The sequence below is a fragment of the Myotis myotis genome, unplaced genomic scaffold, assembly GCF_014108235.1.
Source record: "Myotis myotis isolate mMyoMyo1 unplaced genomic scaffold, mMyoMyo1.p scaffold_m19_p_1, whole genome shotgun sequence".
NCBI lineage: Eukaryota > Metazoa > Chordata > Mammalia > Chiroptera > Vespertilionidae > Myotis > Myotis myotis.
Genome location: NW_023416313.1, coordinates 119099159 through 119112890, shown reverse-complemented (window position 1 = coordinate 119112890; position 13732 = coordinate 119099159). Strand labels below are relative to the sequence as shown.

Below are 13732 nucleotides of genomic sequence, written 5' to 3'. Positions count from 1 at the left end.
TCTGGGTGAGGGGCTAAGGGCCATTTCCAGGCTGGCCAGCGACGGAATCTCCCAGCCTCTCCTTTTTTCTTTCTTTTTTTATTCTGAGATTTATTTACCTTCTATAATTGAAACATTGTTGCTGTCACTGGCACTCCCAGCTCTGAGGCCACGGCTGGCTGAAAGCAGGTATCTGGGGTTTGTTTAGCTTCTATAATTGAAACATTGTTGCTTTTGGAGCTCAGAGCTGGGCCACGGCAGGCGGGGAACCTTAGCTTCCTCCATCACTGGAGCAAACAAACCTCCTGCTCGCTTCTGCTGTATGGCTGCCGGCTGCCATCTTTGTTGGCAGTTAATTTGAATATCGCCCTGATTAGCCCATGGGAAGCGTAGCGGAGGTATGGTTAATTACCCTTTTTGTCTTTTATTAGACAGGATAGGTACTTGTTTGTCACCATTTTTGTTCTTTATGCCTATGTTTCTTCTTCCCTTTCTATTTCTTCTTTTTAGAGCAGTCCCTTTAGCATTTCTTCATTGCTGCCTTGGCCTCTGTGACAGTATTCTGTTCTAAGTCTCTTAATGCCCTCTCTAGACTTTCCCAGCTCTTCTAACACTTGCTCCTAAAATATTATTGTTCCATCAGAGACATTTCTTCTCACTCTCTTTCTGGAAAATGTATAATACTTCCTATTTCTATGGGTTGATGCCTCTCAAATCCATCTCCTGCCTTTTCTTCATTTCTTTCCACTCAGGGTATGTTTCCAGTTGTCTGTGGGACAGCTCCATTTAATTATGCCTTAAGAGTTTCAAACTTACCATTTTCTCTTAAGTCTTCTTTCTTATACACATTGCAGCTGTTACCCTGGATCATAGTGTATAATCACACAGTCAGGAAACCTCAGAATTAACTTTGGCTCTTCTCTTTCCTTCCCTATATTCAGTCATTAAGTTCTCTTCATTTTACCTCTTAAGTATCTCCTAGCTTTCATTCCCCTATTCTCTATCCTGCCTTTTCTTATTTCTCACTTAATCAATTGTAGTAGCCTCCTGATAAGGTTCCCTTTCTCCTTTTATATCATGTTCTTTCTGCTTATAATGACACTAGAGGCCTGATGCACGAAATTCATGCATGGGTAGGGTCCCTAGGCCTGGCCTGCGATCAGGGCGATCTGTGGGGCGACCGGCAGAGCAATTGGGGGCTCCCGCTGGCACCTGCCTTGGCCAGCCTCGCACCACCCACTCACCGGCCCCGGCCCTCACTGCCGCCGCTGGTCGTCTCCCTCTGCGGGGCAACTGGTGGGGCGATCAAGGGGGCCCCTGCTGGCACCCACTTTGGCTGGCTTGGGGCCTGTGGGCTGCTGGCAGCTCCCTTGTTGAGCATCTGCCCCCTGGTGGTAAGTACACGTCATAGGGACCAGTCATTCTGGCATTCGGTCAATTTTAATATTAGGCTTTTATTTTATAGGATTGTTTACTTGATGAATGCCTATTCATCTTTCAAAACATCCACACATATAAAATTTATCATACCCTCTTATCGTGCCTTTACAGCACATTTTACAAACCTGTACTTCAGTACTTATGTTACCAATACATTATAATTACATGCCTATAACCCTATAAAATATACACAATCTTCCAGAATAATGACTGAATATTACTTTCTTATACATCTTCCTTCACCTCTCCCACTCCTCCCCCACAAAATCTCAAACTCGTGTCATGTGGTATTAATCTTTTCTTTCATTCCTTTATCCACATGAGATAGGGTAAGTCAGTCTTAAGACCCAGCCATCATTTGTATCTTCTTGTAAGATCTGGTTTGCTGACTCATCTGGAACAAATAATGGGAACAGAAAAGAATTATATCTGCCTGATTCATTAACATTTATACCTGAACTTACTGAACTTGATAATATTATTTTTAAATGGTCTGGTTGTCAATAAATACTTTAATCTAAGAAGCAGTAGCCTTTGGAATGTACCATAAAATATATTTTATGCCCTTCGAGAACTCTCTATCTTGTGCTGGTGGCAAACTTCTTCTATAGTTCTCATTCCTATTATCCTTTTCCGTTAATAGTATTTTCCCTTTACCTTGGAGATACATGAAAGATAGCATATAAAAGTCAGGCTCTGTTGCATGCTCAGAACTAAATTATGAAGTATGTATGTTGAGGGGAGAGGTAATATTTGGGGGAAAGATTATAGCTGTTTTTAGTAGATGTCTTCATAGAACTGACATGGTTCCTGATCAAGCACTGAAACCATTTTTAAAATGCTCTATAAATACTGTTTACATTTATACAGAATGAGGTGGGGAAATTAATTCAAGGACTGACCTATGCTTTTGCTGTCAGGGATATTTGTCTTGAACCTTGATAAATAGGAGTGTTTGATGCTGTTGATACTGAACTGTTACACTTCTGTCTGTTATTTTTCAGGCTAAGCCACCCAGATATTCCATTTAGTACTGGAGCCACATCATCTACCAACAATCCAGAATTTGTGGAGGGTCTCTCCCAAGATCAGTTGCTTCAGAATGAGCCTTCAAACACAGCAGAAGGCAGTGAACAGAGGCATGAAGATGAGGTAAGCTGAAGTATGTACTGTTACTAGTCTCTGAAGCTTCTAAAGGAGCATGCAGTAGGTGTCCATCATCTGGCTTTCTTACATCCTGCAGAATTTTCTGGGTTTTTTTTTGTTGTTTTTTTTTAAATCTTTATTGTTCAGATTATTACATTTGTTCCTCTTTATTTCCCCCCATAACTCCCCTCCTCCCAGTTCCCGCCCCACCCTCCGCCCTCACTCCCCACCCACTGTCCTCATCCATAGGTGCACGATTTTTGTCCAGTCTCTTCCCGCATCTCCCACACCCCTTTCCCCCCCAGGAATAGTCAGTCCATTCCCTTTCTATGTCCCTGATTCTGTTATAATCACCAGTTCATTCAGTTCATCAGATTATTTATTCACTTGATTCTTAGATTCACTTGTTGATAGATGCATATTTGTTGTTCATAATTTGTATCTTTACCTTTTTCTTCCTCTTCCTCTTCCTCTTCTTAAAGGATACCTTTCAGCATTTCATATAATCCTGGTTTGGTGGTGATGAACTCCTTTAGCTTTTCCTTATCTGTGAAGCTCTTTATCTGAGCTTCAATTCTGAATGATAGCTTTGCTGGATAAAGTAATCTTGGTTGTAGGTTCTTGCTATTCATCACTTTGAATATTTCTTGCCACTCCCTTCTGGCCTGCAAAGTTTCTGTTGAGAAATCAGCTGACAGTCGTATGGGTATTCCCTTATAGGTAACTGAGTTTCTTTCTCTTGCTGTTTTTAAGATTCTCTCTTTATCTTTTGCTCTTGGCATTTTAATTATGATGTGTCTTGGTGTGGTCCTCTTTGGATTCCTTTTGTTTGGGGTTCTCCGCGCTTCTTGGACCTGTAAGTCCATTTCTTTCACCAGGTGGGGGAAGTTTTCTGTCATTATTTCTTCAAATAGGTTTTCAATATCTTGCTCTCTCTCATCTTCTGGCACCCCTATAATTCTGATGTTGGTACGCTTGAAGCTGTCCCAGAGGCTCCTTACACTATGCTCGCATTTTTGGATTCTTTTTTCATTTTGCTTTTCCGGTTGGGTGTTTTTTGCTTCCTCGCATTTCAAATCATTGACTTGATTCTTGCGCTCCTCTGGTCTGCTGTCGGGAGTCTGTATAATATTCGTTATTTCAGTCCGTGTATGCTTAATTTCTAGTTGGTTCCCCAATATAAGATCGAGGGTCTTATTAGTTTTCTTGTAGATCTCATTAAGTTTATCGGCGGCTTCTAAACAGTTCTTGAGAGACCTTAAAAGTGTGGTTCTGAACTCTATATCTTCCATTGACAATTTTGTCCTGTTTCTTTGTCTCCGCATTTTGTTATGCTTCCTTGTGCACCCCCTAGTGGTCTTTGTTCGCAGTCTTATAGTTAAATCTTGATTGTTGTAGCTAATTCCAGGGAGGGTTTGACCTCCAGGCCAAGTGGCTATGAGAATCAGCTGTGTCAGCAGTGAGAGAACTTCTGTCCTCTAGGGAGGTGCTAATCTAGCCTTTGCCTGAGGCTATCCGGCAAAAGCCTCTGTGCAGGGCTTGGGCGGGGCGGGTCGCACAGGATCAACAGGGTGGGCCGGAGAGAGCAGTTATGGCGGCTCTCAGTCCTGTCCCCAGGGGCTCTGCCTCTCTGAGTCCCAGCAACCGCTGCAAAGCTCAGAGAGAAAGCTGCACTCGCTCTGACCGAAGCCAGACAGTCCCGCCTCTCCCGCCTGAGTCCGGGTCCCCAAAGACTCGCCTGTATCTGGAGCTCAGAGTCTGCGACTCCCTCCCGATTGAAAACGCCAACCGCGCCCTCCGCCGCCAGCCCGCTCGAGCACTCCGCACCTCAGAATTTGACTTCAGCACTGCGCCTCCTCTGAGTGTCCGTATGCGTTTCTCTTTCCTCCTAGTTGTAGGACTTCCACTCAGCCAGCGTTCCTGTGGTTCTGGGTGATGTCCCTTCCGTTTTTTGGTTTCACTTTTGAAGTAGTTGTTCAAAGCAGCAAACTCCGGCGTTAACCTATGCCGCCATCTTGGTTCTCTCCCATAATATCAGAATTTTCTGTTTTATATTTCTTGTTTTACATAGAATCATATTAATGGTTTTAATTACATAAAAACAGGTAGACTCTTTTTCCCCCTAAGAAATTTATACCTACATCAAATTAGATTTTCAGCAAATGCTTGTTAAATGAGTGGATGCATTATTTAATTAAACACGTAATTAATGAGAAGCCTACATGCCCATGTCCAAGACCACACACTGCTCCCCAAGCCCTGCACAATGGAGTCATATGTGTCTAAAGGATTCACACCACTTACCAATCATTCTCCCTTTCATCAGGAACATCTTTTATTCACACAGAGGTGGCACGTGGGCCTGCGTAGCCATGCCATTATTGAACTCTCAGTGTTCCTTGCAAATGATTGATTACATTGCCTATGTTTTAAGGCACTCTTTTTAGCCATAAAAGAGTACCACCATTAATCTTCATTGTTTTTCTCATTTTAAAACAGCTGACTTTGTATGTTGGCATTCCTAAAAGTTTTGATGAATGCTTAAAGCTTCTCAAACATCTTAAACTCCTTAGTATCTTTAATGTTACTAGGATTAAAAAAAAAAAACAACTGATACCAAATATACCATTTGCCCGGTATTGAGTTATTGTACAATTTTATAAGTATTTGGAGGAATATAATAATGTAATTAACATTTAGGTGTTTTTGTCCTATTTTGTTTATCTTTCTCTTCTCTGAAATCAGAATTTTTGTATCCATAAAACATTATTAACTGATAAGCTATATGTATTTGTAAAATTATGAAGCAAAAATAAGTCTCTTGCATTTAATTTAAAAGGACAAGGAAAGGGGCTGTTGTAAAACTTCAGTCGTTACCTCAGTCCTTTTGTTATACTTTTTTTAGAGGTAATTTAATCTTTAGATTTCACTAATAATATACAATGACCCCTGACTTTATGAAATAAACATCTTAAGGAAGAAGTAATCAAGCCAAAAAACTAGTCTTCATTTTGAATATATTATATTTACTGAAATTTTTCTAACACTTAGACATTAATTTAAACATCTGTATGCTATCTCCTATGGGAAATAAACTGATCTTTGAGAGCTATCAATGAGAAACACCCTTCATGAATAATTTTTTTAATATGTTTTTATTGATTTTTTTTTTTTAGAGAAAGAGGAAGGGAGAGGGAGAGAGAAACATTAATCAGTTGCCTCCCACACACACGCCGACTGGGGATCGAACCCACAACCTGGGTATGAACCCTAACCAGGGATCAAACCAGTGATCTTTTGGTGCACAGGATGATGCTCAACTGACTGATCCACACTGACCAGGACTTCATGAATAATATTTTTTTTTAAATATATTTTATTGATTTTTTACAGAGAGGAGGGGAGAGGGATAGAGAGTTCGAAACATCGATAAGAGAGAAACATCGATCAGCTGCCTCCTGTACACCCCCCACTGGGGATGTGCCTGCAACCAAGGTACATGCCCTTGACCAGAATCGAACCTGGGACCCTTCAGTCCACAGGCCGACGCTCTATCCACTGAGCCAAACCAGTTAGGGCCATGAATAATATTTTATCCCTGTGCTAAAGCTTGTCTCTTTGTTTGCTCACTGCATCTTACATCTTGTTCTGATCTGCTGTGACAATGTCTGCTTCTCTGGCACAGTGCTGTTTATATGCTGCATTTCTCATGTAGAATATTCCCCTGTTGAGAGTCAGGACTTGTTAAGTGCACATAAAAGCCAAACCTTGAGTGATCATGATACCCCTTATTCTCATCTCTTAAGATTAGCACTACAATATGCCCTTTAGTGCAACAGTTTGTAGTGTGGTACATAAATGGGTCTACAAGTGATCCACCTGGAGTCCCCTCTTGAAAACTACATTGAAGTTATTTGTACCTATGACAGATACAAAGAGCTTTGGATATTTAGGGTCTTAATGGCAAGAAAATGCAACTCTTTTGTTGTGTTATTTGGAGACACTTTTGTTGTTTTTGTAATTTGGTTTTGGATTTTATTTTATCTTGTGTTGTAGCAAAGAAGTAAACGAGGAGGGTGGTCCAAAGGAAGAAAGAGGAAGAAACCTCTTCGAGACAGCAATGCACCCAAATCCCCCCTTACAGGATATGTTCGGTTCATGAATGAACGTCGAGAACAGCTTCGAGCAAAGAGACCAGAAGTTCCATTTCCAGAAATCACCAGAATGTTAGGCAATGAATGGAGTAAACTGCCTCCTGAGGAAAAACAGGTAATTTTTTTCCTATTCCTGATCTTTAACTTAGTTTTGATTATATCTCAAAAATAATCTCTGTCAAAAAAGCAAACAGGATGGACAGCTGATTCTTCAATTTTGTCATGTGCCTAGCAGGGTCCTTCATAGCTTTCTTCTACAATACATTAGTTTTTATACTCTTTGAGGGTCTGCTGCAGGGTGTGAGCAGGAGGGGCTCTCAACCAAACCAGCTGCACTGGTGTTTGATTAATATGCTGGGAGTTCACATAAGATTTTTGTAGTTGTTCAATATGAAGAAATTTATCAGCATAATTTACTCCACTAAATTCAATGAAAAGTCATGAGTTAAATGAGAAAAGGTCATTTGATATAATTCTGATCACATAATATTTTTATTTAAAAGGTCTTACTGCTCTGATACAATTTTTAAACTAAAGTTTAAACTAGAGTTTAAAAATAGGCATATTTAACCTATTATGAAAAATAAAGCAATTCTTGAATTCTCCCTATTATCAAACTGAAATTAACCCTATTATCAAACTGAAACAAATCCATTTGTTAGAGACATTTGAGAGGAATGGAGGACAAAATAGCCACGCACTGGCTGAAATGTCCCAAATGTGGAGTGATGGTTGTGCAAGTGGCTTTGGGTTAAGAAGTTCCTGGCATTCTCAGAATCTGAAAGATACTTGTATTTTTTTTACTTTTATTTTATTGTTCAAAGTATTACAAATAGTAGTACGTATGTCTACTTTTTTTCCCCATTGACCTTCCCCCAGCCTCCCCTAGCGCCCGGCACATGCCCTCACCCCGCTGCCCTCCCAATGTCTTGTGTCCATTGGTTATGGTTATATGCATTCATACAAGTCCTTCGGTTGATCTCTTACTCCCCCCGCCCCCCAACACTCCCTAGCCTTCTCGCTGTACTTTGACAGTCTATTCGATGCTTTTCAGCCTCTGTAGCTATCTTTTTGTTCATCAGATTTATAATGTTCCTTATTATCCATAAATGAGTGAGTTCATGTGGTATATTTATTTCACTGCTTGGCTTATTTCACTTAGCATAATGCTCTCCAGTTCCATCCATGCTGCTGCAAATGGTAAGAATTCCTTCTTTTTTATAGCAGCATAGTATTCCATTGTGTAGATGTACCATAGTTTTCTAATCCACTCATCTGCTGATGGGCATTTAGGCTGTTTCCAAATCTTAGCTATTGTAAATTGTGCTGCTATGAACATAGGGGTGCATATATCCTTTCTAATTGGTGTTTCTGTTTTCTTGGGATATATTCCTAGAAATGGTATTACTGGGTCAAATGGCAGTTCTATTTTTAAATTTGTGAGAAAACACCATACTGTTTTCCACAATGGCTGGACCAGTCTGCATTCCCATCAGCAGTGAAGGAGGGTTCCTTTTTCTATGCATCCTCTCTAGCACTTGTCATTTGTTGATTTGTTGATGATAGCCATTCTGACAGGTGTGAGGTGGTACCTCATTGTTGTTTTGATTTGCATCTCTTGGATGATTAGTGACTTTGAGCATGTTTTCATGTGTCTCTTGGCTTTCTGAATGTCCTCTTTTGAAAAGTGTCTATTTAGGTACTTTGCCCATTTTTTGATTGGATTGTTTATCTTCCTTTGTTGAGTTATATGAGTTCCCTGTAAATTTTGGAGATTAAACCCTTATTGGAGATAACATTGGCAAATATGTTCTCCCATGCAGTGGGCTTTCTTGTTGTTTTGTTAATGGTTTCTTTTGCTGTGCAGAAGCTTTTTATTTTGATGTAGTCAGATTTCTTTATTTTCTCCTTAGTCTCTCTTGCCCCAAGATCTGTGTCTATAAAGATATTGCTATGACATATGTCTGCAATTTTGCTGCCTATGGAGTCTTGTAGGATTTTTATGGTTTCCCGTCTTACATTCAAGTCCTTTAGTAACATTTTGAGTTTGTTTTTGTGTATGGTGTAAGTTGGTGATCTAGTTTCATTTTTTGCATGTATCTGAGCAAATTTCCCAGCATCATTTATTAAAGAGGCTGTTTTGGCTCCATTGCTCTTGCCTCCTTTGTCAAATATTAATTGAGTATAATGGATTGGATCAATTTCTGGGTCCTCTATTCTGTTCCACTGTTCAATCAATATGTCTGTTCTTGTGCCAGTACCAGGCAGTTTTGAGAACCGTGGCTTGGTAATATAGCTTGATATCTGGTATTGTGATCCCTCCAACTTTGTTCTTCTTTCTCAGGACAGCTGTGGCTATTCTGGGTCTTTTTTTATTTCATATGAATTTTTGGAGAGTTTGTTTTAGATCTTTGAAATATGCCATAGGTATTTTTGGGGGGATTGCATTGAATCTATAGATTGCTTTAGGTAGTATGGACATTTTAATGATGTTGATTCTACCAATCCATGAATATGGTATGTTCTTGCATTTGTTTATGTCTTCCTCTATCTCTTTTTTCAATGTCCTCTAGTTTTCCGAGTACAGGTCTTTTACCTCCTTGGTTAAGTTTATTCCTTGGTATCTTCATTTTTTTGGTGCAGTGGTAAATGGGGTTGTTTTTTCTTTTCTCTTTCTGTGAGTTCATTATTGGTGTGTTAAGGCCATAGATTTTGGGGTGTTAATTTTGTATCCTGCTACATTGCTGAATTCACTTATGAGGTCTAGTAGTTTTCTGCTGGAGTCTTGGGGTTGTCTATGTACTGCTACATTGCCAAATTCATTTATTAAGTCTAATAGTTTTTTGATGGAGTCTTTAGGGTTTTTTGTGTACAATATCATGTCATCTGCAAATAAGGACAGTTTTACTTTTTCTTTTCCAATTTGGTTGCCTTTTATTTCTCCTTCTTCTCTGATCACTATGGCTAGTACTTCTATTACTATGTCAAACAGGAGCGGTAAAAGTGGGCATCCTTATCTTGTTCCTGTTCTTAGGAGAAATTGGTTTAGTTTTTGCCCATTGAGTATGATGTTGGCTGTACGTTTGTCATATAGGGCTTTTATTATGTTGAGGTATGATCCCTCTGTTCCCACTTTGCTGAGAGTTTTTATCAAGAAAGGGTGTTGGATTTTGTCAAATGCTTTTTCTACATCCATTGATATGATTATGTGATTTTTGTCTCAGTTTTTTTATGTGATGTATCACATTTATTGATTTGTGGGTATTGTACCATCCTTGCATCCCTGGAATAAATCCCACTTGGTCATGGTGTATGATCTTTCTAACGTATTGCTGAATCTGATTTGCTAGAATTTTGTTGAGGATTTTAGCATCTATGTTCATCAAGGATATTAGCCTTTAGTTCTCTTTTTTTGTGTGGTGTCTTTATCTCAGTAGTTCTCAAACTTTCTAATGTCATGACCCTTTAATTCAGTTCCTCATGTTGTGGTGACCCCCAATTTCATTGTTACAAATAGAACATAATTAAAGCATAGTGATTAATCACACAAAAAATATGTAATTATATATGTGTTTCCCGATGGTCTTAGGCGACCCCCTGTGAAAGGGTCGTTCGATCCCCAAAGGGGTCGCGACCCACAGGTTGAGAACCGCTGGTTTGGCGGATTTGTCCATTGGTGATAGAGGGGTATTAAAGTCTGCAACTGTGACTGTATTGCTGTCAATCTCTCCCTTGATATCCTCCAGAAGTTTTTTTTATGTATTTTGGTGTTCCTGTATTGGGTGCATATATGTTTATCAGAGTTATTTCTTCTTGTAGGATTGCTCCCTTTAGTATTATGAAGTGGCCTTTCTTTTCTGTTGTTATGTCCTTCACTTTGAGATCTAATTTGTCCGATATAAGTATTGCAACCCCAGCTTTTTTTTCATTTCCATTCGCCTGAAAACCTTTTACCATCCCTTCACCATCAGTCTGTGTGATTCCTTTTTTCTGAGGTGGGTGGGTTTCCTATAGACAGCAGATATAGGTAGGGGTCATGTTTTCTTATCCACTCGGCTCCCCTATGTCTTTTGATTGGGGCATTTAATCCATTTACATTTAAAGTTATTATTGATAGGTGTTTGTCGCCATTTTTATTCTTTACGCCTGTGTTCCTTCTTCTCTTCCTATTTCTTCTTTTTACAGCAGACCCTTTAGCATTTCTTGCATTGCTGGTTTGGTGGTAATAAACTCCCTTAGTCTTTTTTGTCTGTCAAGCTCCTGATTTCACCCTCAATTTTGATTGATAGCCTTGCTGGGTACAGTATTCTTGGATTCAGACCCGTCTTTTGCATGACTTTGTATATTTCATTCCATTCCCTTCTGGTCTGATGTGTTTCTGTTGAGAAATCAGTCACCAGTCTGATGGGGGATCCTTTGTAGGTAACTTTCTGTCTCTCTCTGGCCGCTTATAATATTCTTACTTTGTCGTTGGTGTTTCCCAATTTAATTATAATGGCCTTGGCATTGGTCTTTTGGGGTTCATTTTGTTTGGTAGTCTGTGAGCTTCTTGAATTTGAGTGAGTTTTTTCTTCCCTATATCAGGGAAATTTTCTGTCATTATTTCTTCAAACAGGTTTTCTATTCCTTGCTCACTTTCCTCTCATCCTGGCACCCTATTATGCACATGTTGTTTCATTTTGTTTTGTCCCAAAGTTCCCTTGGGCTTGCTGCCTGTTTTTTAAGTTTTTTTTCTAGATGCTGCTCTGCTCTGCTCTGTTTGGGTACTTTTTCCTACCATGTCTTCTAGCTCGCTAATGCGGTCCTCTGCTTCTTCTAGTCTACTGTTGATGCTTTCTATTGAGTTCTTTATAGCAGCAATGTCATTTTTCATTTCTTCTTGGTTCTTCTTTTCCCCTTGATTTTTACACATATTGTTGAATTTGTCTTCCATTCTTTTCAGCGACCTTGTGACCATTTCTCTGAATTCTTTCTCTGACATATTGTTTGCCTCCACTTCGTTTCCTTCCTTTTCTGGTGATGCCTCTTTTTCTTTCATATGCGGGCCATTTCTTTGTCTCCCCATGATCGTTCCTCTCAAGGTGTCTGGTTATGTAGCTCGCTCTCTCCTGCGTTGATTTAAAAGCACAAAATACAACAACATGGCACAATGTACAAGGCACTGAATACAAATGTATTCACGATACTAATAACTCCAAATAAAGGTGACCATCAGAGAGCAGAGAATTAGGAGGGGAAAAAAAAAAAAGGAATGCAAAAGTGATATTGAGAAACGGAAAAAAAGTAAGAGAAAAGAAAGAGAGTAAAAATGAAGCAGGGAAAAGCTATTTATATGGGGAGAAAACTCCATTAGAACAACCACTAATCCCAAAAAATGCAAACAGCAAACACCCACAGATGAATGCAAACTACAAACAACAACTGATAACAAGCGAGGAGAGGAGAAACAGAAGTAAAAAACAAACAAGAACAAAAACAGAAAAAAAGAGAAACACTCTCACAAACAAGCACAAAGGAAAATCCAGTTTAATCAACAATCAAGCAAACAAAAACAATAGGACAGAAAGAAAGCAAGGCAAAACAAAACAAAACAAAATAAAACAAAAAAAAACCTAGAACAAAACAAAAAAAAAAACAATAATAACAACAGGCAGTATTTCTTGGTTTCTTAGACTCCTTTATCTGTGTTTACACAAGAGTCAAACAAACAAAGAAACAAAAAAAGGGAAGAGAGAGAGAGGAAAATTTGGATAGTGAAGAAAGAGAAGAGAGAGATGTGTATGGACTTAGAGTAGGGGATCAGAAATTAGATATGTATGTAGGATGAATTTTTAACGGGTAAAAAGAAGGGACAGGGAAAATCTAAAGCAGGAGTAAGGTAAGAGAAACCGGACAACAAAAGGGGAAAAGTGAGGAAGAGAGTGTTGGCATAAAGGTAAAGTTGATATAGAGTAAAATTATGCTAAAGGAAAAATGAAAATAGAATGTAAAACACTAATCCCAAAATAAAGTAAAATAAAGAGAAAATAAAATACTTTTTTTTTAAAAAAAAGGTAAAATAGTAGTAGTAATAATACTGATTAAAAATAAAAATATAATAATTAAAAGGGTAAAATCAAGTGAGGAAAAAAATTAGTTTCTTAAGAAGATGAAAAAATAAAAATGTGCAGTAATGAAGGTCATTCACTTCCTATACTGTTCTGTTTGGCACGCCTGTTTTCTTTCAGGTACTCAGAACAGTATTGAAGTTCCCTGTGTTCCACTGCTCCTCTGTATTGTAAGCCACAGTCCTGATTTCCAAGCAGGCAGTATTTCTTTGTTGCTTAGACTCCTTTATTTGTGTTTACACAAGAGTCAATTTGTGATTCAACCCCTGGGTGGCAGTGTTTCTGGGTTGACCTCCAGGGCTATAAGTCCTCTCGAGTCAGTATTTAGATTTTGTTTTCCCTGTCATACTTAATACTGGTTTGGGAGAATGGACTGCCCCAGAGCTGGTTCTCTGATCATTACACCCCACTCTGATCCCCAAATTCTACAAAAACAACTTTCCCCTGCAGTCTCTTAGAGCAGCGGTTCTCAACCTGTGGGTTGCGACCCCTTTGGCGGTCAAACGACCCTTTCACAGGGGTCGCCTCAGACCATCCTGCATATCAGATATTTACATTACGATTCATAACAGTAGCAACAGTACAGTTATGAAGTAGCAATGAAAGTAATTTTATTGTTGGGTCACAACATGAGGAACTGTATTTAAAGGGCCAGAAGGTTGAGAACCACTGTCTTAGAGTGTCTCCAATTGGGTGATCCTATGTACTGGGCTTAGTAATCAAAAGCAAGGATTTAAAGAGAAAAAATGAGCCAGAGTGAATGCACCAACTCGTGACTTTTACCCTCCCACACTGCGCGCAACTCTGTGAATGTCTCTATGCACGTCTTTTTTTTCCCCTGGTACTAAGCAGCTGGCACACTGGTAAAAAATTTCAGGCTGCCTTTTTGCACCCAGTCCAGGTATG

General features: G+C 39.2%; 1 protein-coding gene across 3 annotated transcripts in view; it reads left to right on the top strand.

Annotated features, from left to right (window-relative positions):
* HMG20A (high mobility group 20A) overlaps window positions 1–13732 on the top strand; it is a 137405-nt gene that overhangs the window by 72732 nt on the left and 50941 nt on the right. For all 3 annotated transcript variants that reach the window (XM_036349871.1, XM_036349853.1, XM_036349861.1), the window contains 2 exons: window positions 2424–2571; window positions 6622–6834. In XM_036349871.1, the coding sequence (XP_036205764.1) occupies window positions 6724–6834 (111 nt within the window). In that variant the 5' untranslated portion in view covers window positions 2424–2571; window positions 6622–6723. The remainder of the gene's footprint in view (window positions 1–2423; window positions 2572–6621; window positions 6835–13732) is intronic.